The sequence below is a fragment of the Glossina fuscipes genome, unplaced genomic scaffold (genome assembly GCF_014805625.2).
Source record: "Glossina fuscipes isolate IAEA_lab_2018 unplaced genomic scaffold, Yale_Gfus_2 26, whole genome shotgun sequence".
Taxonomy (NCBI): domain Eukaryota; kingdom Metazoa; phylum Arthropoda; class Insecta; order Diptera; family Glossinidae; genus Glossina; species Glossina fuscipes.
The window spans coordinates 8,369,939-8,396,956 of record NW_023998421.1 but is presented as its reverse complement, the minus strand read 5'-3'; the positions used below and the strand labels follow the sequence as shown (position 1 = coordinate 8,396,956).

At 33.3% G+C, this 27,018-nt stretch overlaps 1 protein-coding gene across 4 annotated transcripts in view; it reads right to left on the bottom strand.

Moving 5' to 3' along the window:
- The window catches only part of LOC119635550, a 31,218-nt gene that overhangs the window by 3,122 nt on the left and 1,078 nt on the right, over nucleotides 1-27,018 (bottom strand). For 2 of the 4 annotated variants that reach the window (XM_038030401.1, XM_038030402.1), the window contains exons 3-7: nucleotides 17,577-18,337; nucleotides 6,144-6,526; nucleotides 5,129-6,065; nucleotides 3,993-4,091; nucleotides 1,540-1,629 (exon numbers count right to left, since the gene is read on the bottom strand). In XM_038030401.1, the coding sequence (XP_037886329.1) occupies nucleotides 1,540-1,629; nucleotides 3,993-4,091; nucleotides 5,129-6,065; nucleotides 6,144-6,526; nucleotides 17,577-18,308 (2,241 nt within the window). In that variant the 5' untranslated portion in view covers nucleotides 18,309-18,337. Of the gene's footprint in view, nucleotides 1-1,539; nucleotides 1,630-3,992; nucleotides 4,092-5,128; nucleotides 6,066-6,143; nucleotides 6,527-17,576; nucleotides 18,338-20,998; nucleotides 21,101-27,018 lie in introns of those variants that run through there. The other 2 variants (XM_038030403.1, XM_038030404.1) reach the window with 2 other exon arrangements.

The following is a 27,018-nucleotide window of genomic DNA, read 5'->3' as shown; positions in this document are numbered from 1 at the left end:
TTAGAAAGAGAATGCAAGGAGATCTGTTGGGTGTAGAATTAAAATATAACTTCATCCTTTGAAAGTAGTATCTTATCTTCAAGTAATAGGCAACACTACAAATTTGACTCTAAAATACATTTCCTCGATGCTTTGGATAGGTGTAGTCGTGTCACTTTTTAATTCGAAGGATAGTTCTGCTAAACCCTTATGAGCGTTGAACGCTGAATGTGCTACGTATCATATGCTTTCAATTATATTCTATAGAAATATTTGCATCCAAAATCGAAGAAGGGGCTGTGTGGTTTCATTTGTACTCCATTTTTAAAACATGGCGATTTTTTTTGGAATTAAGAGATAAGATAAGTATCTACCAGCAGCCAGTTATCAGCAGACATTACTCCTGGTAAACAGGGGGTTCGTTTCCTAACGTTACCCAAATGTACCATCTTTTGAACTGATAGCTTCAAGAGGCGTGCCAACGATGCACAATACCTTAACTAAGCTGTTCCTTCATTATACCCTACATTTGTTGTGGTGCAGGTAATAATTACTTGATGCGGGTGTAGGCAATACGCAACAGGAGTTGAAAGAGACCCTCCTTTTATTACACCAATCGATTCAGGACCATTTTTTCAGTCGATTTAGGCATGTCTGACCGTCTTCTGTCCGTTCCGTCCAAAGGTCGCCATTTTTGACACGTTCTGAGAAAATTTTAATGCACTGATGTATTTGGAATCTAGAACGAACGCCATTGAAAATGGTTGTCAGTTGCCACATATTGTATGATCTTGAAAAGTCGAGATATGTGTAACTGAGGGGTGGGATAGGGCATTTGACAGTTGGCCGTGTTTCACTATAATAATTTTACTTGTTTTGTTCTGAAATACATGTATTTATGACCGCAAACAGACGGACCGATCTAGTCTATATATTCGCTAGCAATATTATTCAACTTAAAGCAAACTGCAAATGTAAATCATTTTCTCGGACAAGAAAAAGCTCGTAACATAAGCCATGTCTTTGAATGATGAGGGGATACTTATTAAGATACCTACGCCTACAGCTACTTGTATACCTGTTTTCGTTAGCATATTACTTGTTTTTGTATTGATATCAAAATACATTTTATTCATCATCATTATGTAAAATGAATGCGCTTGGCAAGATGAATAAATGAAACAAATCAAAAAAGAAAACAACAAAAAAAAAAAAAAAGTACAAATCCACACCAATTGCTTTAAAATGAACAACGATTTTATGAAAGAAGACATTTTTATGAAAACTTAAAATGATATGAACTGAATTTATCCAAATGTATGAACGTAAAAAATGATTTCTATAAGAAAAGTAAGTGTACTAATAACAACCATAATAATAATAGTAATAATGAAAAAGCATAACGTAAGTCGGTTTCAGTTTACTAAACGATAGCAGAATAGAATAAAAAAAAAAAATTAAAAGAAAGACATACAAATAATAAAAAAAAAAAAATTAATTCAAAACCCATTCAAAAAAAAAAAAAAAAAAAAAAATTCTAAAACAAATCGTTTTACAAACCTTACGCGCGCCAAGTACCCATAAAGAAATTGCCTCTTTTGCAGTAAGGAGAGCATGATTACTGCCGCATTCATTTCTACATTCTGCTGCCTATAAAATATATAGTTTTGGTAGGAATTCTTTGATATATATAGATATTTTTATGAGGAATTTTTTTAATTATTTTTTTTTTAATATTTCTTTTTTTGTTTTTTTTGTTTTTGCTGATTTCAAGAAGAAATTAAATAAATAAAAATTTTGTAAATTGCAGCTTAAAAGTTTGAACTTAAAATTCGGGAAACGAACTTGAGAAAGAAACTACTATTGGATCTTGTTTTTTTTTTTTTTGTTTTTTTTTTTTTCTCAATTTTTTAATCGCCATAATATATAAAGAATATGTTCTCAAATAATATCATCAACTACTTGCAAAACACATGCAAAATGCTTTTTTTACATGTAGATATTTATATATATGTGTTTATACGTTTATATTTGAAATTGAATTAAATTTTTCTTCTTTTCTCTTCTTTTTGTAGAAGAACCATGCCCTCCTAGATAATGAGTTATTTTATAAGTTCGTACCATTTTTTACTTTCCTTCTTTTCCTAAAATAAAAGCATCTCCTAGAGCTTTCCGGGTCTTACTGTTATCGTTTTTATTCCAATATATTGATTTGCCACAGACATTCGAACATTAAACATCATAAAAACATCATTCCCGATATCTATTCTTTATCACTGTATTGCTGGAGCGGCGGAGCTCTGGACGTTGTACTAAAGAAAGTTGAGAACGAAATAAAATACTACTTGAAAACGGGGTCGGAAAGCGGAAAAAAGGCACTTTAAAGTTCGACAACGTTCCAGCCGGCCAATGTAGCGAGTTAGACAAGAGTCAAAAGTGCGAACTATGTTAGTATTACTAGCGGTAACTATTTTAAGAAAAATTTTAAAGCGTTGGGCATTTCTTGTCAATTTCAACAAATCGCAGACCTTTTTTCCGTTTTGTATACCCTAGACTATTACTTATGTTGTAACGGTATACTAAGTTTGCATGGGTTTTATCATACCTCTTATCATACTTGTATCGACTTCTGAGTCGATCAGAATCAGTCTCTGAATTCATCTTAGCTTGTCTGTCCGTCTTCCCACCTGACTGTCTTGTTTTCTTGCATTCAACCAGGGAAACCCATCTTTTATTAAACCGATCAACTCTGAATCACTTCAATTTGAGCTTATCTGTCCCGCTGTCTATCTGACGTTTGTCCATGTATTTATGTGTGCAACCTACAGACCGCGTTTTTTGAGATATTTTAATGAAATTCGGTATACCCACGTATTTTGACCTCAAGGTGAACGCTATTGAAAATGCTTCGGATCGGGCTATTTTTTCTACTACTATCCATCTAACTGGTTATGGTGAAAAATCGTAATTCTGGGGTGGTGCAGGGTATTTAAGTGAGCCTGTGGCCCAACGCAATTTTTTTTTTTTTCTTTTTCCTTATCATCGTGGCGACAAAGAATAAAAAATTGTTAAGGCAAAAAACGCTACGATCTTATAAAACAATACAATATAATTTTCTGTTTGTTTTTTTTTTTTTTTTAATTTTTTTTGAAATCATGAAAAATACAATCGTTCATTATACTTAATAGTCTCCTTCAACTCATTTGATATCAAAGTTTTTGTTAGTATAATGCCTCCAGCCGCTTCGACTGTACTTCTTCTTAATTTCATTTAATCAAAAAAAAAAAAAATTCATCTCCAATGCTACCAAAAGAATATTATAAAGAAAAAAAAAAAAAAAAAAAAAACAAAACAAAACAAAAGTATAACATACGACAAAGAACAGAGAAGAAAAATAAATGAATAAATTCCAGAAACAAACACACACACATTATATTATTATTAAACAAAACTATTATCCATCGCTTTAATTACTTGCTGTGTTAATTAGGTTATAGAAATTGAAATTTTTCTTTTTAATTAAGAAAAACGAACAATAACTGTTGCTTAACTCACTTGCATATAAGGCTGTCGCAAAATTAATAAAAAAAAATCGTGTATATAACGTAAGGTAAAAAAGGAACAATTTATATTTAATTTACGTTTAAGCAAAATGTTAAATTTCGCATTTACTTTTCAATTTTTTCCAACTTTTATTCTAAGAGATTGGGGATATTAATTTTCAAAATCTAGGACAATTAGAACGTTCACATACAAGCAAACAAGGATGACAATGTTAGTTACAGTGTAGTTGGCTGTGTGTATTTTTGGCTAAGATTTGTGTTTGTTTGGTGGGAAAACGAAACATATATAAAAAAAATAAAAATAAAAAAAAAAAAACAAAACAAAAAATGAGAGCAGAAATGAATTTGATTTTTTTCTTGACAATGATCTTCTCAATAGGCAACACAAAAGTAATGGAAGACGCAAAATAATAGTGTAAACATTACGACAAATACTTTGAAAACTCTTACACGTATGTTTTCCAATTCATCTTGTGTGGATTGCAATTGATGCAGCAACTCATTTATGGAGACTTTGTTTTGTGGTGCTCGGTGTGCCAATTCCAATACCTTCAAGTAGAAAAGAAAGATCGATGTAAAGTAAAATAATATGGGAAATCCTTGTAAATTCAGACGAACAACTTTTCTCGCTCGTCTCGCTCGTATGTACGTTGCATGCGCTATTTTAAAATTTATCATCGGTTTTGTTTTTGTTGTAATTTACTGATTTTATTTTAAGCTCTTTCCTTTCACACGGCTTGCATGATAATGTAAATTGTCCAGAGAGCTGGCTTAACCCAAGGGTCAACCAGAGATAAATTGCTACTATAAGTTTCTAGGTTTAGGTCCACACAGCTACTGTATGTTATTGTATTTAACTTTGGTCTTATTCTCTACGCGAGAGTATTCTTTTTATTATATATTTTCTGAATAGACCTAGGTTTGTTTGTCTGTCAATGATTTTTTATATTTAATCCACAGGTCGCAATTTTTGAGACATTTTGATGAAACTTGACCGGCCTGTTCTGCCCTAAGGAAATGTTTCGAATAGGGCCACTTTTTCCATGTAACTTTCATGTAACTGTTTTTTTTTTTTTTTTTTTTTGAAAAGTTATATGAATCACTGTATTAAGCAAGCTAGTGTAGAGTACTGAATGGTGGGCCGTGGTCCACAATAACATTGTTATTTGCTTCGTTTTTCTTTTTAATTTGAATCTTGGCTATGCTCTGCTTCCTCTTTCACTTTCTTTTTGCATTCTCCGCTACGAGATCAATCGTTAAATATGTTGCTCGTGAAGAACCTATAAAATGTACATATTTTGGACTTAATCAACTCGTGATCCAAAAAACAAAAATCTACGTATAAATAAAAGGAGACATATAAATATATGTTAATTGATATGATAATTATACAATTATCGACGGATGTTAAATGATGCCAAGTCACTTAAAAAAAGATTGTCTAGCCGAACATAATTTATTTCCCATTCCCCCTGGTCTGTCTTTAAAGAGTAATCTGATCAACTGATAATCTCATTTATCCGCTATCCGCTATCTACAATTGTTTTAGTGAATGTATTCGATTAAAATTATTGAACTTTGTGTACCTGATCAGCTCGAGCAATACGTTCTGCTTCTTGACCCTTCTGATACATGTGCAAATACATTTGCTTTTGTTTTTCCTCATGTTCAACGAGTTTACGTTGGAGATCCTCAAGTTGTTTCTCTAACTCGCGAATACGCTCTTTAGCATGTTCATAATCGGGTACAATGTCGGCATAACGTGTATTACATTCGGCCAACTTTTGCAACAAGGCTTCGATGCGATCGTTATTGGTACGCTTAATTTCGCTTGTGTTTGCGTCCTGATTACGTATCAAATCTTCAATACGTTGCTCGTATAAACGTATCAGTTCTTGACGTTGCAATTCATATTGTTCTAACGATATGCAATCATCAACGCCTGTCGCCTCATCGCTACCGCATGCCTGATCATGCGTATGTGGAGGCGTAAACGAAGAGTCCTTTGAATGAACCGACGACGAAGTCAAATCTTCAAAATGACCGGAATCGGCAAAGGAACTTTGCATTTCAGATGATACATGCATGACGTGATGAGAAGAACCATGTTGCAAGTGTTGTTGTTGTAAAGATGCGGCATGACGATGATGAATATGAGCATGATGGCGAGGACTTGATGATTTCTGAGCATCATCGACCATATCGACAATGGGCGAAACATCTTGCGAAGTTTTTAAATCAGCTTCGCGTACGGTAACCGCATCGCTGGAAGCCGACCGTTCATCTGGTGAACTAAGTGATGCCTTAAATAAACGTAACTCAACAACTTCACGCGTTAAACGTAAAATTTCTGTATCTCTTTGCTCTAAATCTTGACGGGTAGTGCAAAGTAACTCCTTCAACCGACGAATTTGCTGTTGAGCCCTTTGGGTTGGCGTTAAGTAATTAGAACCAACTTGGCCAGCATGACTTGAACAGTGCACAACGTATTTCATTTTACGACCGCTAAAAGTCGTGCCATTTCTAAAATATTATATACATATATATATATATATATACAGCTAAAATGATAGCGAATGCGTTCAAATTTTTGATATATACCTGGCGACGTAGGGATGCTCACAAGACATGGTAGAACGGCCCGATGTCGTTGTGGCAAATGAATACGAAGAATCTAAATCATCGTTCAAATAGGTGGTCGGCGAATCTGGCGTGACTGGTGGTGTTTTCGGTGTCAACTTAAGATTGGGCGATGATAATACGTTCACTCCCTGCTGCGAGTGACATGTAGTTGTTGTAGTTGCAGTATTATTGTTGTTATTGGGTACTTTGATTATCTTTCCGTTTCCAGTTGCTGGTAGAGTCGTTGTCGCAATTTCCTTTTCCAAAGAGAACGGTCGTATTTGGATGTCTGCTGCTGCCACTGCCACTGCTGCTGTTGATGCTGCTGCGGCAGTTATCGGAGAACCTCTTTTATTCAGAGACTGTTTTTTGGTTTTTGGATAAGAAAATTTATTATTATTAATACTTTTGCGATTCGTTTGTTAAGATCAAAGCTGAATGAATAATGGCATTTATTATTGCTACTGGCCGTTAACAATCAAAATAATGAAATGAAGCAACATTCAAGCAATGTAGTAGTGTTATATGTAATCGTTATTGTTATTGTTGCTATTGTTAAGAGTGGAATGTATGGTTCGCTGATGTTGGAGCTTAAATTTCGTATTGCTATGGTAAATACTTTTTCATAGTCATGTGGTTGCTGCGGTTGCTTCTGCTAAAGCAAATATTATTGTTTTTTGTTATTGTTGTAGTTGTTATTGTTGCTGCTGTAAACATTCGTAATTTTGTTGCGGTTAATTGTATGGTTTTTTTTAAATTTTTAAATCTTTTCTCCCATTTAAGGTTTGTTTGTTTGTTGTTGTTTTTTTTTTTTTTTTTTTTGCTGCTTTTTGATTGCAGAAAAAAAAAGCAAGTTGCTACTGCTTAACAACTATCTTTCTGTCTTTCTAGGATTGTTTGCAAAACAAAAACCTACCAATCACTTAATGGTTGAGTAGAAAATCAAATTTACATTCATTCGCATGTTAACACAACAAGCCAATTCTATTTTGATTTTCTTTTTCTTTTCGGATTTGTTTGCTCTTTTACAGCAAAGCACTCAAGCGTGCATAGCACCGTAGCAAACTGTAGACGAATAATCTAAACATAATCATACATACTAATGAAGGCATTTGCAAAAACAAAAAAAAAAAAGCAACATATTTAATATAAGTATCTTTCAACAAATAAATGGTTTATCAGTCATTAAGTGAAAGAAAAATTTTTCTAATTAACTTTCTTTTTAATGATTATTCTCTTTCTGCATTCGTTAAAGACTTAAGTATAATATGAAAAGGCAAAATTTTCATTATCACTTCTTTTTGCTTTTTGTTTTTCTTTTCTTTTTTTTTTTTTTGTTTTTATCCAACCGCATAATTCGTTATCAATTTTCTTCATTTCTAATTATGGGAACTGGTTGTCATAGCAAAATTCAATTTCAATTTGCTCACGATCACCTAACCATAAATATTTGTACTTTTTTTTTTGCTTTGCAAGGCAATGCTGTTACATTTATTTTGTGCCATGTTGCTTTTCGTGTTTGGAAATTTTTCACAGTGAAATTGTATTCCGGGTTTTTCATCATTTTTACACATTTCTATTTAAAACCGCAATTTTAAAGTTTCGAAAGAATAAAAATTCCTTTGCTCAACCAATGAAATTAAAAGTACTTTCGCTCACTTTCTCTCCTCTAGGAAGCTATTAAGAAGTCACAAGGTCAACCTTAAGAATTTCTTTCAAGCGTCACTTTTAAATACTTTTTAATACAATTCCGGTGACGGTGATGGTCAGGTAGTGTTATGACTCGTGGTTCCCTTCAAACATGCAAACACTTGCTAAACATATAGTGCATAATACAAGTGAAGTTTGTTTAGATTTAAAACTATCTCTGTCGTGGTCATTCTGAAAGCAAGACCAATCGTTAGGTATCCTACACCGCTTTGATTAATGCAATTTGTCACCAGTTCTCGTTATAAAATATCACAAATTACGACTTCTTGCCATGTAGAAGCTTTACAATCCGCCTTTGGGCAGTGAAAAATGAGGAAAACGGATGTTGCCCTTATTTAACACTGGTCACTGTGCGCACTGAGTCTTTACGAGCCACTTGGGCCTCGATTTTTTGGGTTTTTTCTTTTTCATATGCACCTTCCATTGGAGTGGGGGGATCTATCTATTTTTAATAGGGTTTGTCCGCGAACCAGGGCCAGTGTGTGTCGAGCAAAAAGCACATGGACGTACGTCTGACGGACGGGCAGACACGCAGGTTTAGCTCGATTTAGAAACTTATTTTTATAAAAGGTGGAAGGAAAAGTCCTTCATGGTGTTGCATACACCCGCGTTACTCTTATCACAAGTAATATAAGTTATGATAGGCGTTTATGCTTTAGCTAGATTATAAAAGTGGTCATAATACTCTTGATATTTTATGACACGAAGAATTTATAAATGGTATTAGGCGATACAGTGCAAAGTATTTGATAAGCGGCCATGCCTGCCTTTAACGTTTTATCTTGTTTTTTTACATTAACAACTCTTATGCCCACTACGGAAGTAAGAGGTATACCTTCAGCACTTTTAACACTTTTTGCTAATAAACTGAAATAGATATCAAAAATCGAAAAGCAAAGCGATTTAGTTGCAGATATCCATCAGTTTGTTGTTGGAAGTCGCAAAAAATATAATTAAAAACCTGATATTTGGTAACAATATTCATTAGATCAAGTTTAAAAATTGACGCAATTTTCCCATAAATTTAAAACAACCTCGAAATGACTGCAAAATATTATAACATATATAACACATATAAATAAAATATTATACAGTTATCGACGCGAAGTTCGACACATATTTCTTAGTTGCAATTTTCCATTACTAGAGTTTGAAAAATGGAACATTGCAAACCTAAACAGGGAGACAAGAAGCGAAAACGCTGTAGTGAGACAAGGTTCGCTCTTAAATACTCTACACCACTCTACAGTTATTCGAAGGAATCGCTTTTCAAAATTAAGTGTTATATGAGAAGTGGTTGAAAAAGCGGTCCGATCCGAACCATTTTCAGCGTCTGTCGTTGGCCTAAGGCATGTCGGTGGAGTGAATTTTATCAAATATGTGAATGCAGGAAAACAAGACGGACAGACGGACAGACATGTTTAGATCGATTCAGAAAATGATCCTCAATCGATCGGTATACATCGTGCAGCAAACATCCGCAGAAACGTTATATGCCCTCACATCATAAATGGTGTAGAATATAAAAAGAGGACATGGCCAGGTAGACTTTCTTACACGTATTCTTTACTCTTTTTCTAATATTCAGCTACAAAACTCGTATAATCAGCTGATTTACAATTACCTAGGACTACGGCACGCATATGATTGTTAATATGCAACAGCAAGTGGATAATTCACGACGCGTGTAAATATTTTACAAAGTATCAGAAGTTGTGACGAATCATTTTATATGAAACATGTCGGCTTCGCCTTAATTGAGACTAGCACACTTAATATAATTGACGGTTGAAGAGGAATCATCAGCGAATGAATTAATGTATTCGTTAAAGCTTGAAGAGTGAAACATTTTTAAATTGACTCAACAATGCGACAAAACGCAAAATATGAGAATCCACTTCACCTTACAACAGTTTTGTCACTCAGTGAGTCTTTTGAAAAGAGATGCGATATAAACTTGCCTGCTGTAAGCTTGCGCCCAAGACTCAATGATCGGTAAATGCTCCTTATACGTGTAGCAAGATGATGGTCAAAAAGAAGTCAGGAAAGCGTCGGAGTTAGAGAGTGATAGCATATTAATGGATGCATGCTAAGTGCCCACTGAGAGCCTACTCACTATAGCTACGACTAAGGCATCCTTCTAAGATTTGAACCCGCGATTTTTCCAATTCGGCTACTTTTGTAGATACGTGGATACTCTTGCGGATATTATAGTTTAAGGCACAAACAAACTCTGTGTACTCGAGAAGAGCTCTTATTAATCTATCATAAAGCTTCTTAGTAACGTATGAGTCAAGAAATTCCTTGGAAAATAAGTAAACTTATTTGCCGTAGAAAAAAACAGCAAATGAAAGATTAACTTTGGACCCAGCAGAAGTCCCACATTATTGAAGAACGAAGTATTATCAAACCTAGCGAAGATGCCTGTGTTTCCTATGGACTCGTGAAACTTATTTTTAAATGTAAGAAATAAAATGATAAAATTAATCTCTTAAGGGACGATTGCAAAAATTTGATTCAGATCCATTAGATATGACAAAAAGATTGTAAAGCTAGCACTTGCTTATCAGTTACATAGAATCAAGTTTTAAACTCAGAAAAGTACTAAAAGACTCAACTAGTGTCACGATTTCTTACTAACTAATGATAATGACAAGCTCATCAAGCGTCATTGTCGATAATGCCTAAGTTCATATATCCAAAAAGTCAATCATTCACTTTTTTCTTGCATCAAGTTTCATAACGAGCTCGGCGGCATTAGCTGTGATTAATATTGCAAATTAAACTTATTGTTTTACCTGCTAAAAGTTTTGCATATTATTTTTTTTGCGCGAAAGATAATTTTTCCTCAAATTAGATGTTGATAAGCAAAAAGTGTTTGCCTTCGTTACATGTGCATTTTTATTTTAGATTTTTTCCATTTGACTTCAGAAATTAAACTGTTGACAAGTCCCTAAAGCATTTTGTTTCTCTTCTGTCCCAAATTTCTAAAGAGAATACACATTTTCCTTTTGCATATGGCATTAGCAACATTAACAACAACAATTTATTTATTGTTTGTTGTAATTTAAAAAAACAAAAAAAGAATATGAAAAAAAGCTTCTTTCATCAAATGAAAAACTGCTGCTGCTGTTCATTCATTTGTGGTTGTTTTGCCTGTTCATAGGTAAAGGCGTACGTTTTTCTTTTAAAGGTCATATTAATATATGCACGTACCTTGTCACTGTTAATAACACTTGCATGCTACGTACGTAGCGTTTGTAATCTGAATGAATGGTGCAATGTATTCATTTATCTTACGCGCTAAATATACTTTCGCTTATAATAAGTGATAGAGCTGAAGATGAGTGTAGGCTTTGAAATGTTATCAATAAATTTCCCTGAATGGATTCTTTTTCTTTCTGAGTAAATTAAAACAATAGACTTTACAATTATTTATCATTTAACTATATTTTTTAATATCTTAAGCTGCTCTAGATTGGCAAGGTTATAATCTACGTATCCAACATAATAAATAGTAAGAGTATTTGTTGGTTTGTTGGATTTGTAAAAACTAACGGGAAATATACCAACAAAATCCGTGCTATTTGGCCTATCGCCAACAAAAAAGAAAAAAAAAAAAAACAGCAAGAACACTAAAAGCACCATAGCGACGATGACTTGGTACGAACAGCGTATCGATTTGCTTTCCAGAAACAAAAGTTCGGTCCCCTTTCTTAATCAGAAAAAAAAAAAAAAAAAATCTGCTTATTATAGTAGAGGAAATTCTTCTTCAACTTCATTGCACATGTATTTATTTACACTCTACATCTTGTCTCGAAAGTATTGAGCCTTTACTATTTAATGTTTGCAAAACTTGTACGGCTCCTGAATGAAAGCTACGACTATGATAAAATAGATGAGGGTTCGACTAGGAGTACAAATCAAAAGTACTAAACACATCATGCATATATATATATATATATATATATATATAAGGTTTGGAAGAAAATAGTCCTCAGCTCACTTGAATGATTACCATGAAAGTAACCATGACGTACAATGTTACAAATTCATGAGAAACTTCTCTAATGGGGAGTCAGAATTCAATATTAAATGCATGCATTTATATTGAAAGTCTCAAGTGTCACCCGTAAACAAGTAAGACGCAGAAATATGATTTTGTGGCGAATTCCAGGCACCCATCTCATTAAAACATGTGTTTGTTAATTGTGTTGTTCCTCAATGGTGGCTTTTCCCAACTTTAATCCCAGTACTTTTTAGGAAGGTTCTAATGTTTTCGTTTTTATACCTTAGATCTTCTGCAGTACAAAAGTATATTGAGTTTGTCCGGATGCACGTAATATTCAAAGTTTGGGCTTGAGATAGACTGACCTTTCATCATTATATCGATTTATTCAGAGTCACTTACTGAATTAGAATCACTTTCTGAATCGACATAAGTTTGTCTGTCCGTCTGTCTGTCCGTCTTGTTTTCTTGTATTCAATCTAAATGCCCCGATTCTAAAGATAGTTTGGTACGCTGACATGTTCTGGTCCAGCGATGGATGCGGCTTCTTTAACTACTCTCCTTATAAAGAGTTATTTTGAAAGGTTGCTATATGAATATGTAGGACGGTGTAGGGTATTATCTATTAAGGCGGAGAAACGACGCAACAGATAAAGGAAAAGTTAATTTTTAACATTTTGATATTATTAGAAAAATACCATACGAGGAGCAGTTATTGACCCTTTCCGTTCCTATGTTGAATGTGCCTCGACGTTGCATTTCTTACGCAAGCTATGAACTACGTGTTCAATATGATCTTATTTAAAATTATTAAATGTTTTTTTTTTATTTTTTTTCAAATACTTAATATGTTATATTCGGCTTTGTATTGAGTGCAAAGGGTTAACAATACTTAGGTATTAAAATGAAAAATTTTGGTAAAAAGTATTCAAAAATGTCAGCACGTCAGTCATTCTCATGATACCGTGTTGAATTTGAAAGCGTCTGCAGCATGCATTAGTACGAATTTGTATAAAGCAAAAAATAAAAATGATTTAATCTACATATCTTTAGCTAGAGAAACACGTACACGATTTTGAAAGCATTGATTTTTGTGAGATTGATGAAATGATGATTCCAAAGAAAAACTTTAACTTTCGAACAAAAAAAAACAATTTTTGTTAACAACTAAAGTAACTCTTTTTAAAAAAATTACACTGTATACCGTTTTAAAAGATCTAAGGTCTCGAAATGCGGAATGCCGACGTGTTTTTTGTATTGAAATAGGTTTTTTATTAATCTCCTCCTTTCAATTCAGCAGGACCATAAAACTACTCTTTTATGTTCACGTATTCGTCCTCATTCTTTTTCCTTGAAGATTTTTTGCTAGAAGATCCCGTTTTTACCATAGCTGACAAAAATGAAATTGAGCGTTTTCCACTTGGGTATGTTGCGAAATGTAAAAAGATATGCAGCAGGGAAATGGATAAATCTTTCAAGTCGAGCTCATATCGGAAACTTCATCATATACTTCTGCTCGCAAGAGTGGAGATAGGCTTACGTATGAAAATAGCCCACAACTCCGCATACCACTTCGCTTAACATAGTCATTCATATAACAACTTATTAAAATAAGGCTTTATATGCGGAGTGGTCGAAATGCTGGTCCAATTCGAACTATTTCTAACAGCATACGCTTTTGAGATAAAACATGTTGTTGTACCATATTTCATCAAGATGCCTCAAAAATTGCGATATGTAAGTTGAACGAAAACAGACAGACAAATGGACAGATAGAGCTTAGATCGATTTAGAAGAAACTGACTCTGAGTCTAATGAAAGGTGGATGTCTCGAGTCCTTCTGTGCGCTACACACATTCGCATAAACTTAATAGCTCTTTGTAACACAAATTGCATAGAATGTAATAAACACTTTGCAAAGTCACCTGAGAGAAGCTAGAAATCACTATGCTGTAGCTTCCTGGCAGTATTTTTTCCTTCACACAGGTATTTCATAACGTTTTCTACAAGTTTCAAAGTATCTATGAACTCAGCAAAAAGAACAAATTTACAGTGATTTCCTCTCTTAGATGATTTCAGCTTTTTTACAAACGTAGTTACGCTGATGACAATCAGACTTCACCTATGAAATTAATTCAAAAATTAAATTTTTTATCTTTTAGGCAGTAGAGTAGACAGTCTTGAAATCTTACATTCATACGGTATGAGTATTTTGTGGGATCGATGGTTGGCAAAAACAACGCCTGGGTACTGGAATGCTTCCTTCGTCACGGAAACAAATGTTTAAAAAATGAACTTTAAGGTGAATAATGAGAAGAAAAATTTTTAAGAAATACTTTATTTTTAATATCCTACACATACACAATTCTAATTATCTAATAATAATTTTTCTAAACTTAATGTGATATTATTAGTAACCTTATGGCAACTTGTGCGATGTAACCACAAATGCACATTTCATGTTTCATATATTTCAAGTCGTTGACCCTTTAAAGGTTATAATAAAGTTTTCCATGCAGTATTATACATATTTACACACAAAAAAAAAAAACAGAAAAAAAAACGCTTCTCACTATTTAATTTTAAGCAAATTGTTATTGTATTCCAATTATGTTTCCCATGGTGCGAGGCAAGCAAAAAAAAAACAAAAAAATGAAAGTTAACGAAAAACAAGCCAAGCACTAAATTGCGTTAACACAAATAATTAAACAATATTATGGTAAGAGGAAATGTTCTCGTTGTTTTTCAAAATAAAAAATAAAAACTATTTACTTCACTTTGGTTAATTTTTTTTTTTTTTTTTTTTATTTGTTTGCCTTATTGTGAGTTGGCCACACGTTAGCTTGCAAATATCAACTGAAATCTTTACATAAACTTTTAAGCCAAGAAACCCTACACATATTACCACCGTAACAATATGTTGTCTCAAAGCCAGCCACCGTATACATATATATACACGTATATACATACACGTATATTACGTAGACATATCAATGAATTTTATGAGTAAAAAGATATTGCATTTCTGTTTCTATAACGTATTCTTTTAGTAGAAATGCTATAACATGAAACATTTCACAATCTTTGAGGTTAATAGCAAGCGAGGTTGAAATCACCCCTTATCCGTACAAAACTTGCGGCGATTATTCAATTTTCGTCACTTGCCTGAGAGATTCTCTTATGGAAACGTATGGAATAAACATAGGCTTTAAATCTACTCATATTTACATAGATATGCATGATTGGTTTTGCTTGTGCTTGTTTGTGATAATCACAGTTGGTCGTGAAGTAAGAAAAAGAGAGAGAATGAGAAAAAATGAGTAATATTTCGCATATTGTAGCGAAATAAATGAGAAATACATACATATATAAGAGTCTCTTATCATGACGATGTAAACTAACTATCAAAACTTGTTCGCATGAGCGATAAAAATCTGATTAATCATGTAAGGTGTTTGCCGAAGAGATTATTTGCACAGGTGCATAAGCGTTTATTAGAGGGGCACGCTTTTTTTTCGAGAAAAATACGTTAAATTCAGAAAAGCGATAAAAAGTAATTTATTCAAAGTATAATACGACCCATCGCTAGTTACACACTTTTCCCCTTTTCTTCGTAGATACGATCCTAATAAAAAATCTTCCCTCTTGGCCGCAAAAAAAATTAATGGTGCCATTTTTTCGTACCCTTCTACGAATCAAAGTGCTGCTTAGCAAATGCTGCATTCATCTATGCAAACAGGTACTAATCGAAATACACGAAGGCTAGCACTTTCTAGTTGGATTCTCTCCGCATGTTGCGTTAGCGTTAACGATTTTGACGATGGATGGACAGATGCCATGTAAAAAAATGAATTTGTTTTAGCCTTTTTGATATTCCGGCCGTTTAAGCCATGGTTCAAAATGATCAACTGTCGTGGGTAACGTTTGGTATTAGTGACCTCAGTAGGATCGAAGATCTTATCATTTACTTGGTTCAAATTTTAAATTTATATCTGAAACAGGCTGACAGTTACAATATTTTACCCATTGCAGGCATATTCTTAGTGATGCCTGCCATGCCTGCTTTCAAATTTAACTGAAAATTATAGGACCTGAGGAATACAAAAATATATGCAAGCGTTCATTATTGTTTCTAGAAGGACTTGAGGTTTTAACTTTCTTAAAATATCAGTGGGCATGTATATGAGTATGAATTAATTTGTCGAACAAGTTAAGTGAACTGTTAATATGTTAAAGCCACGAAATGAAATTTAAAAACGAAAAGAGTACGATTGCTGTGAGATTTTCGCTAAAACCGGCCTGAGGCAATGTGAGGCGGAGATCTTAGCGTAAAGATCTTCCCGTGGTAATCTGAGAAAGATTTCGATCGTGCAAAGAATTTCTAAAAATTATAGAAACTTTCAATTAGTGAAAGTAAAACTTCGGGACCGATTTAAACTGAAGTTAAAATATGTAGCGCGTACGTTCAATATGTGAATGCAAAACAAGGCAAAGCTCCTCTTTACTTGCTAAAAAAAATAATTAAAATTCAGATCAAACTTTGAAACTAAAGGCTTTACAATCTTAAGACTAGAGAATCCAGAAATCTAGGCTTATCAACATTATTTTGATAAGCGGAGTCATGGTTCAATTGGACGGAAGTTTTTTTTCATTTAACAAAGTGATAAATAATAGAAAAGATTTGAGGTTAGGAAAAGTTTTCACTTCGTAATAATGATTTCAATTGATAACTGATGATGAGCCAGGCACTCATTCTAGTCATTCTACTCAAAAATGAATGCTGCATGGTGTCTCCGATAGGCCTCTTAATGCAGTATGTAAAAAACTTAATGCACGATCTGTAGTGGTTTTGGTTCCACGTTCGGCTATATTTATACTCTGTTCCGTTTTAGATGACAACAGATCCGAAAAGTTTGGTCTATTCACCCGACACTACAATTAGGGAAATGAAAGAGATGGTTTCGAGTGGGGGGGGGGGGGGAAAGCCAGAGTAGAATTTTCGAATTGAATCTACGGCGCGAAGCTTAAATAAGCGCGAAAAAAGTATTTCAAGCGAAAACGATTGATGGAAATTTATAACGAGTTCATGAACTATTCTCCTTGTGTCGAGGCTTGTCAGAGAAAGTGAAAGAAGTCTTTACGAGCGGAAAGTAGAATTATCATTGGCTTACAGAGTCCATAGACGTCACGTCAAACAAACTATTTTCACAAAGCCTAGTAACGCAACTAGGACAGACACACACACACACACACATGCACATACACATGCACATATATACACAATATGAACATTTAAAAAAGCCAATCTAAGTTTAGTTTACAACGTATCCGTTTTGATTGTATGTTTTAAGCCTTGAACTCCTTTGAAATATGTTTTCTTGGTAAGAGGAAAAAGCCTCTTTACTTGATGGCTCTTAAAGCTTTTGTTTTAGTTTGTTCACTTACCTAACTACCAAATTCGTTGTTAAGTTATACGTATGTTCTTCATTGTATGTAAAATTGTTTTTTGCTTTTTTTTTTTCATTTTTATTCTCTTAGCCATTTTTCTGATAAAGTGTATATATTGTTAGCAGCAACAACAACAACATTCTAACAAAAACAACAATCACTCACGTCAACATGAAAATCGATATTATTTTCACCTATTTTGCTCTGCGTGCTTTTCACTTTTATAAAAAGATTATCTAACTTACCATTATCGGTATATCTTCATAATTGTCAAGTACAATTGTTTCCAAAGATAGCGATTTGTTTAGCTCATCTCCGCTGGATGTGCTATCACCGATGATTTCTATAGATTTTGCTATATTTTTAATGGGATTTTCTTCTTTTTCTTGATTTTCCAAACATTTTTGTATTTGCTGTTGCTTTAACGATTCCGTTTTGTTTAATGAGCTCGATGAGATTTTAAAATTTTTCCGCAACGATAAGGAACGTTTTAATGGTTGTTCGTTACGCGTTGCTGGTCGCGTTAATGATTTCAATTTGCGACGCGAAGTAGAACTGACAACCTGACCATTACCGGTTTCGGAGCCGTCAGTATAATTCGCCCCCGCTAATGCAATTCCGTTTTCCGCCATTTTCACTCTATTTGCACAATTCGATTTGGAATTGCGCAAACGCAATGAGGTGGAACGTCGGAATGGCAATAATTTATTTGGATGTTTCCATGACGTTGCGGATGATTGCAAGCCAAGACGGCACGGTATTTTCGAACTGGATTTTAACAGAGTTGTAAAATTGTTAGACGCTTTACAAGATATCGGGGTAAGTGCGCAAAGAAGTTGACCATTTGATGAAATTTTCTTCTTATCGCTCGCTATACCATGTAGACTTTCGATGCTTTTGTTCGCTCTCAAATGATATATTTGTTCTGTTTTCTCCGTCCTTGTGAATGATGTTTTTTCTAAAGATGACGTCATCATCCTTTTTCACTAACAAATCTTTACAACAACTAAAAATAAAAAGAAAAACATGCAAACAAATGAAGCAAAAAAAAAGGAAAAACTTATTACAAAATCAGAGGAAAAGAAAAAAATAAAAAACAAAAAACAAGGCTTTCACGCTTTAACTAAATTACATTGTGCTTTTTCCAGATAATTAATTAATGTACTTAAAGAAAATGAATGTTTCTGTAAATATTGCTTAGTGCCAGCCATGCTCCATCACCGTTGCGAACGAATATTACTTTCAAGCAACTAAGAGAATTGACTCGGAACGAATCTGAGATACTCTCGCTCTCTCAACCAGTTGTATATTGAAAACAAAAAGTCAACTAAAAACGATTTGTTTGTCCCATCATGAAAGCCTAGATGACCAAATTTCATATGAATATTTTTTTTTATTAGTTTTTTAGTAAACAATAGTTAACAATAATTCAACAAAATTGTATTTCCTTTGCGTACTTTTACGTAATCGCGACTCGCGAACATTTTCAAACTTGATTTTTCGATATAACTAAGGATATATAATACCTCTCCTTTTAATTCTTTACTATAAGCATTTCAAAAACAAATCGACAGTCCACTCAGTATTTTTCATTGATTAGCTGTACAGATGGGCGTTGAGATCGCCGATAGGTATTTGGTAGTTGTAACAAATTTAATGACAAACCTATTTTGACATCTTAGTTCAAGTGCTGAGGAATACACTTAGCTCTCCTTTATGCCGGCAACTAAACCGTAATAAACTTATAATAGCTAAATTACTGCACTTATTTTCTTTATCTCCTCTTCTTCATTACGAATTTCATGCCTAGGCAACTTTCAATATGGTGTTTACAACATAACCACCGGCAAGCTTTAAAGTCGATACAACAGGCAGGATGGGCATATAATTATTTTGCCCTACTCAGAAGGATACTTCAGACACATCATAAATTCTGAATCTATTTAAAATTGTTCAGCTGCCTTTCTTTCCGTCTTGCCGCCCTTAAATTTATCAAAAACATTGCAAATTCTTTCACGCTAGGCTAGTATTGAAAATGCACCAAACGAGTGTAAAAGTCGCGTCAACAGTGCAACATAAACTGAAAACATCACCGCTTCTTGATATTTTTGCTGATTATTCATCACATTGAAAGGAGACACACATTCTGCAAAAATGGAAAAAATCAGCCACGCCTATCTATCGTATCTGATGTAAAAGAGCATCAAAATCAGTTTTTTCAAGGATACAGACGGTGGGGATGAAAGATTCGTTCATAGCTGAAAATAATTTTCTAACTTGTAACTATTTGAAGATATGAGAAAGATAAGTATGCTTGTGTGTGTATTTAATTAGAATCAACATAAATCTTTAGTGTTTGTCGCATTTCATATTGATCATTAGAAATTTCTTCAGCGCTTTACAACACGTGAAATTAATGCACAGTAACCTATGCATTATTATTATAAGCTCTTATTGACACTGCAATGCTTACGAAAAAGTTTCTATTTAAAAAAAAGCTTTTAAGCATCTGTAGTCGCTACCGTCCACTGTCGTCTCCTTTTCAACTTTCAAAGAACCAATGGGTAATTAATGAAACATTCAGCGTATTTGCAGAAACGTAAGGCAGTATTTCTAGCGGTTTATTCCTATTTATTTATTCTGTCCTCCTCGAGGCCTTCAAATCCGTCGTTAAAGGCATCCACTAAAGCAAAAAAAGACCTTTATCTTCATATTCAGCGAATTGGCCGCATGAATAGACGAGTAGGTAAGAATCGGTGGAAAAAATGGAAGAGTTTTGATTGATCTTTAGTCATAATACTTATCGATTAGGCGCACACCTACTAGGCTGTGCCCTTCATCTCTCTAAGTGATTTGTTAGGTAAAAAAAATAAACAAATTTGCAAATAAAGCAAAAAGTTCTTTACGCTTTATAAAAGGTTGCTCGAAACGCTTGGATAATCCCTACATAATTGAAAGTTGATATGTGACGCGGTCGAAGCTGCAAGCTATTCCTGCCTAAAAACACTTTTTCCTTTTATGAGTTATGATGGAATATAATCTTGCCTCTTCCACACCATGAAAGTCGACTAAATTTAATTGATTTATCGACATGTGATCACGTGTTATGGGTATGGATGGACATCAACCGTCTGTCGGATAATATGGAATACCTTGGATTATAAAAAATTCGTACTTTACATGGAAGACATCATAGACTTTACTTTGCTTTAAATAAATCAAATTTCTTTTACTTACACACACCCATATATATATACCCATATATATATATATACGGTCACATATGCATATATATACGATAGTCCATTATTATTATTATTTTTCTTAGGATAGTTTTTTCCAGAAAAATGTGTAAAAAGTAACATTTAAGAAATGCAAGGCAACGAAAAACTCCAACGCAAATGCGAAAACACTTTATTGCGGCTCTTTTGAATTAAGTTAGCAATTTTTTTTTGCAAAACTCTATATACGACTTTCATTCAATCTGTTATAATTAGCTTATAACAAATACAGAGTTAATTATTGAGATTAAATAATAATCTTTTCTTTTCTTTTCTTTTGCATTCCATGTTCCACTTCAGCGAGAGAAAGAGAGAGAGAAAGAGAGAGAAAGAAAAAGCATAGCAATGCGTCTTGGAAAATGCGTGAAATCAATAAAATAATTTACTTCAATTAAATGATGAAATTAAAATTTTCAACAACAAGTTGTAAATAAGGCAGAATAATGGAACCAGTAATTTATGAAACATAATCTGGTTTCGTTTTGCACAAGTTTTTTACAAATTACACGAATCATAAAGTTACGCGCCTCCCATTAACGTTAACCGCACGTTATTATTATTTAACACTTTCTTTTTATAATTTCATTTTCAATTGTGAAAAGGTAAAATGTTACCGTTGCCTGTGACGGCTGCAAGCTCACAACTCTATTGTGATCTATGTGCGCTCGTGTTGCTTTTATTGTCAACTTTTATTAAAAAATTTAATTAATATTAAATTTTTCGAAATGATTTATCAATAAAACTTTTTTTGCTTTTTTTTTTTTCTTCAATTTTGTTATCGTAGGGCCAACAGGCGGTGTATGGCGTTGCCTCGGTGATGCTGGGGATGAACGCGTTTGATCGTTCAGGATTTTTAAATTCAATTGTATTAACTGGAAATTTAATTGAATGTTTATTGCTTTTAATTCAATTAATGTTAACAGTATTTTGAAAATACTATGTACATATATACTTATGTATACTTATTTATGTAAGTATTAGCTCTGTAGTCCATTTGTTTCATTTATGCATGTATCCGCTTTTTAGCCTTTCAAAATCGTACAATCAGTCATTGCGTACTACACAGAAAATGATTTTAACCTTGTCTGTCCGTCTGTCCATCTTATTTTCTTCTGTTCGACTTACAAGTCGCAAATCTTTTATATGATATTTTGATCAAATTTTATCACACTGACATGTTATGGATGCAAAGATGAGTGCGATTGAAAATAGTTCGGATCGGATCGCTTTTTTTGCGACCACTTCCCCTATAAAGCCTTAATTTGAAATGTTGATATATAGTTGACTGTATTAAATAAAATAAGGTAGGGTATTGAATGGTGCGCCGTCGTCTACCATAAAGCTTTCATTTATTCTAAATAAAATTCATGGAATTATAATTTTATTGATCACACGTTCTAGTTCTCATATTCTCTGCTCGCTTCGTATTCATTACTTTCTCTCATTTTTACCAATACATTTTTAGAGATATGAAAACTTTCTTATCTAAATATATATTTATTTATTTTATAGTTTATCAAAAGAAACGTTTTTCTCAAAAGATAATGGTTGTTATGACTGCAATCGGAGTAGGGAGGGAGTGAGCAAAATTAATTATCGAATACGCAAAAAACGGAACAATGATAGTAAGAATTCACTAATTTTCTCATCTGTAGAACGGAGTGTTAAAGAAAGTGTACTAACATTAGACACACGGAGACCAGAATAAAATTCCGAGTCCATAGAATTACAAATTGCCTGCTGAGGAACGTTTTTTTTATCGGTTTCGATGGATTGTCATTGTCTTTTCTGGCTATTAGTAACTTTAAGATTCCGGTAGATGATCGTTTCAATTATTCACTGTTTGTACAAGAAAACCTATTTTGTCTTAAAGACTGCATCTAATTTGTGACCCAAAAGGCTCGACTAGAGGTGAGTAATATTTTGGGTAACGTACACCTTTTCTTTATCCGAGGCCAACTCTTTCGAAGCTTAAATCAAAGCATTCCTCTTGAATTGTGACAATATAACATTTTACTCAATAAATTCATAGGATGACATATAGACACATAGATATCCGCCACTGTTATCAAATCCAAAAAAACCATGTGTCAAAAGTTCATCACATTTCGATTATTAGTTCACAAGTTTCTTTGCCGCAGTTATTTTTGTGACGCTGCTTTTGTTTTTGTAAAACAATATAAACCTCTGTATGTCATAAGCAATGTGAAGGTACATAAGCGGACAGACCACAGAGGAGGAAAGTGACAAACGAAAGCATAGATAAACGGACGGTGGCCAGACATAGAGAGAGGCCGACAAAGGCATGGTGAGGAGAGGACGGCGGGACAAGTGGGGAGAGGAAGGCACGGACAACGAAGCGATAGGACACACTTAGATCGATTCAGCCTCTCATGCTAGTCAAGCCTGTATATCTCCTTTATAGAATCTATGTAGCTTCGGTCTGAATGTTATAAACGTTTTGATAAAAAGAGTATGTCCTCAACCTTCAGTGATGCATAGAGAAATCCTAAAGATCATGCTTTTCCTTAAAATGGATGAAAACCTTCATCCTTTACTTTAATTTCAAAGAGCAGTTCTGTCTATGCTCAAAATCATGATGAACCCACGTTAAACTGTTTGCGCGTATGTATACACATACATGCAAAACGCTGGCTGGCTGATCGGACATAAAGATTTTGTGTACATTATACAACAAAATATATAAATATAAATTGGCAATGTGTGTGAGTGTGTGTTATTTGCTAATTTATAATGAATATTTCGCTTAGATTTCTCTCTCACGCGACATTACCTACAACTACATCCCACGTTTCTTGCTGCTCAACATTATTAAAAACATAACAAATAAAAGCATATTGGTCAATAATTCCTGGGACTGGAATGTCAGTGTTCTTTGTGGTTTTATTTTCTTTCTTTTTTTTGTTTTCAAGTGCCAACCAACGAACGGCGCCTGACAAAATGTTCTTTAACAATGTATACCGAGTGAGAAAATCAAAATTTCATCGTTTGACTAGACATGGCTTTCTGCACAATGGCGAGAGCGTAAAATCCTTAAAAATTATTCTTCACGATCGAAAAGTCATAATGCAAGACACATATACCGCAGATATCAAAGAATATAATCTTTTCTCATAGAAGAACAAATGTACCGCATCACAAGTTGATTGATGACTTCAATAGCAAATCCCATTCGCCCAATTCGCCAGACCTGGTCCGAGCGATAGTTTGCAATTTTCAAAATGAAAGAGCAAGGAAGCCATGTTGTTTTGAAAAATCATTCTGTAGAAAAGCCCTCTTAGTATTAGAGGAACTTTGGACTGAACAAAACTGAGTTCGAATCGAATCGAATTTTGCAAAAAAAACAAAAAAAATTTTTTTTATTTTTCTTTCTAATTTCTGTGAATTATTGACCAATGTTTTATACTCTACGAACACAACGACGTATATTTTCATATCAAAATAATATATCGATCGATAAAACTTTTTTTTTTGTAAAGGTTCAAAGGCATTGTAAAGATGATGTTACTATTGTTTGCATAACAGTATCGCCTGCAAACAAAACGCCCTCATCGATGTGTGCGGCTAATTATTTATTACTTTCAACATTTAATTAAAAATCATTATAGAGCTTAGTGGGTCATATGCAAATGTAAGAAAATTATATATGCTGAGGTAAGCATATTATATATACATTTCAAGTGAAAGAATTGGCAAAAAAAAAAAAAAAAATATATAAAATAAAATACTAAAATATATATATTTATATATATATATAATATAAACAATTAAATTATCATTCCATTATAATGATAATGATGAGAATACAATTTCAACAAGTCTTCCATAGAGCGTTTAAAGAGAAAGAAAAAGGTTAAAAAAATTATTTTTTTTTTTTGTAAATAAAATAAGAAAAGCATTAAAGTAATAAAAATTCACGTCAATGACTTGACGGAGTTAAAGCGAATAAACATTGTAGTCATTGTATTTGTTGATATTTCTTTTATTACATTTTAATTAACCAATGACTGCATAACTAAGCAACTGTGTAAGCTTCTTTTTACATTAATGTAAATAATTGTTAGTTGAAAACAATTAACTTTTTCTTTTAAAAAATTGTTAACCTGAATTTCGAAATAATTATTGTGGTTATCTGCATTTTTGTCTTTCGTTTTTTTCTTGCATTAACATCACCGTCTCAGAATCCGAAACTGCTTATAAGTTCTTATCGATTACTTCACATCTTTGTTATATAAAATTCTAAAAAATGCAATAACTAAACTTTATATCATGTTACTGAGACTCAATTATCAGTTTTACACTTTTCATACCCTACACATCACTTTTGGTATAGGGTATGTTAAGTTTGTGTGTACGGGTACAAAGGGACCCACCTTCTATTATACCAATTGATTCAGAATCACTTTGATTTAAACTTGTCCGTCCATCTGTCCGTTCCTTTTTTACAGTCTACATTTCGCAATTTTTGAGATTTTTAAATAAAATTTTGTACACCGACACGTTTCAACCAAAGGACAAACGCTGTTGAAAATATTTTGGATCGGACCACTTTTTCGGCCACTTCCCTTATAAAGCCTCATATTAACAAATTGTCAGATGAATTACTGTACGGTGGCATTGTGGGCCATGACCCACTGTAGTGTTTTCACTATGCATTTCTCGTGAATTAATGGCTGAAGAGATGCTTGCATTGGATCCTAGAAACTGTAAAAGTTATCTTTATCTCTTTTGATAGCTCCATACAATTTTGACATTAATATATACATCGTATATCACTTATTTTTATCATGTCCGTTATAAATGAAAGAAATATTTATGAATTGACCAAAAAACCTGAATACATTCATGACAACGTTTGGTAATATTTCTTTTAATTAACTGCCAACGGAATTAATTAATTACTGATAGAAGGCTTCCGGTTTATGTAGACATGATATAAATTTCATTCATGCAAATAAATTAGCTGAAAACATGATAAAAAGATTGAGGTTAAATTCAGATGCCCATAAATAATAATATTCAGATATATGTATATGCTCGAAATCCGTTCACAGTTGCCTTTCTCTCCATCTGAACTCTATTACAACAATGTGTATAATGTGTAATATATTATTACATGCATTGCACATGATATATTTTCGCTTTGGTTCTACACAAAATTTCAGCTATAATCCAACACATAATCGACTTTTTTTACACACTTCTATTCGAATTCGAGTTTATACAGTTCAAAATATTTTCTATTTTTGAAAATTTTACTTCCTCTCTATAAAGTCATTGTCTCGCTCGTACTTATGAAAGCAATTGTTGGGTGTGTGAACAGATGTCTACCATTTTCTTAGCAAACTTGAAGGGATTTTCTAAAAAAAATGCTAGGAGTTACTTGGTCCACCAATAGCCATTACTTCTTTCATCTCATAAGGGGAAAATGAATAAGATGCGAAGCGGACAGTTAAGACTTATTCGGAGCATCCATGAAAGGCCCCATGTTTGAGTATCGTCATAAGAACAAACGCAATGTTCGTGCAAACGATAAGACATTTAACGAAAACAGTTCAGGTTAGACCTGGAAGCATATGCTACGAGATCATGAGCAAACCGTAGGTGAAAGACTAATAACAACACATATACATATACATAAACACATTTTATTCACTCCTTCGATGTTAGATGCAAATAATTATAACACATCGCATCGACTACTAATTACCGTAGATATCTGTTCCAGATTACATGTAACATTGCGCTGAACTTCGTTTAAAGTTTTACATACTTCTGTTAAATATTTGTATATCAATACATAAAAATGAATATTTCAATAAATATTTATTTATACACACTTGTACACTAATGTTTGCTATAGGTTTAACCTACAAACTCTTTCCGATCAGGAGCCATTAAGTAGCAACAGAAAGCAGGTGCACCCAGAGACGGATAGCCAAAGTTGGCTGAATCGAATCTGAATCTTGCTTTAATGATTTTTGTTTTTTTTTTTTTTTTGTTTTGAAAAATAGACAACCTGGTGTACCCGCTTTGGGAATCAACATAAAAACACATTAATGAATGCCTGAAATCCGAGCCAATGTAGAATTCGAGAAATGCATAAAAGTTAAAAAACGTAAAATAGTATTCGACTTCTTATTTTAAAAAAGACAAAATAGTTACAAGACCAAGTTGAAAGATTGTAGCAAAATAATTTAAAAAAAATTGTGGCCGGATCCATCAATTTGCTTTGATAAGAATCAAAAAAGAAAACAAGTAAGAAAATTACAGACCGCGCGAACGCTTTTTTATATTTGTCTCTATGAACATACTTGTAATAATAGGTCAGCTCGATTCATTTTTCCTTTTTTCACATTCACATTTTTTCGCACATACATACATA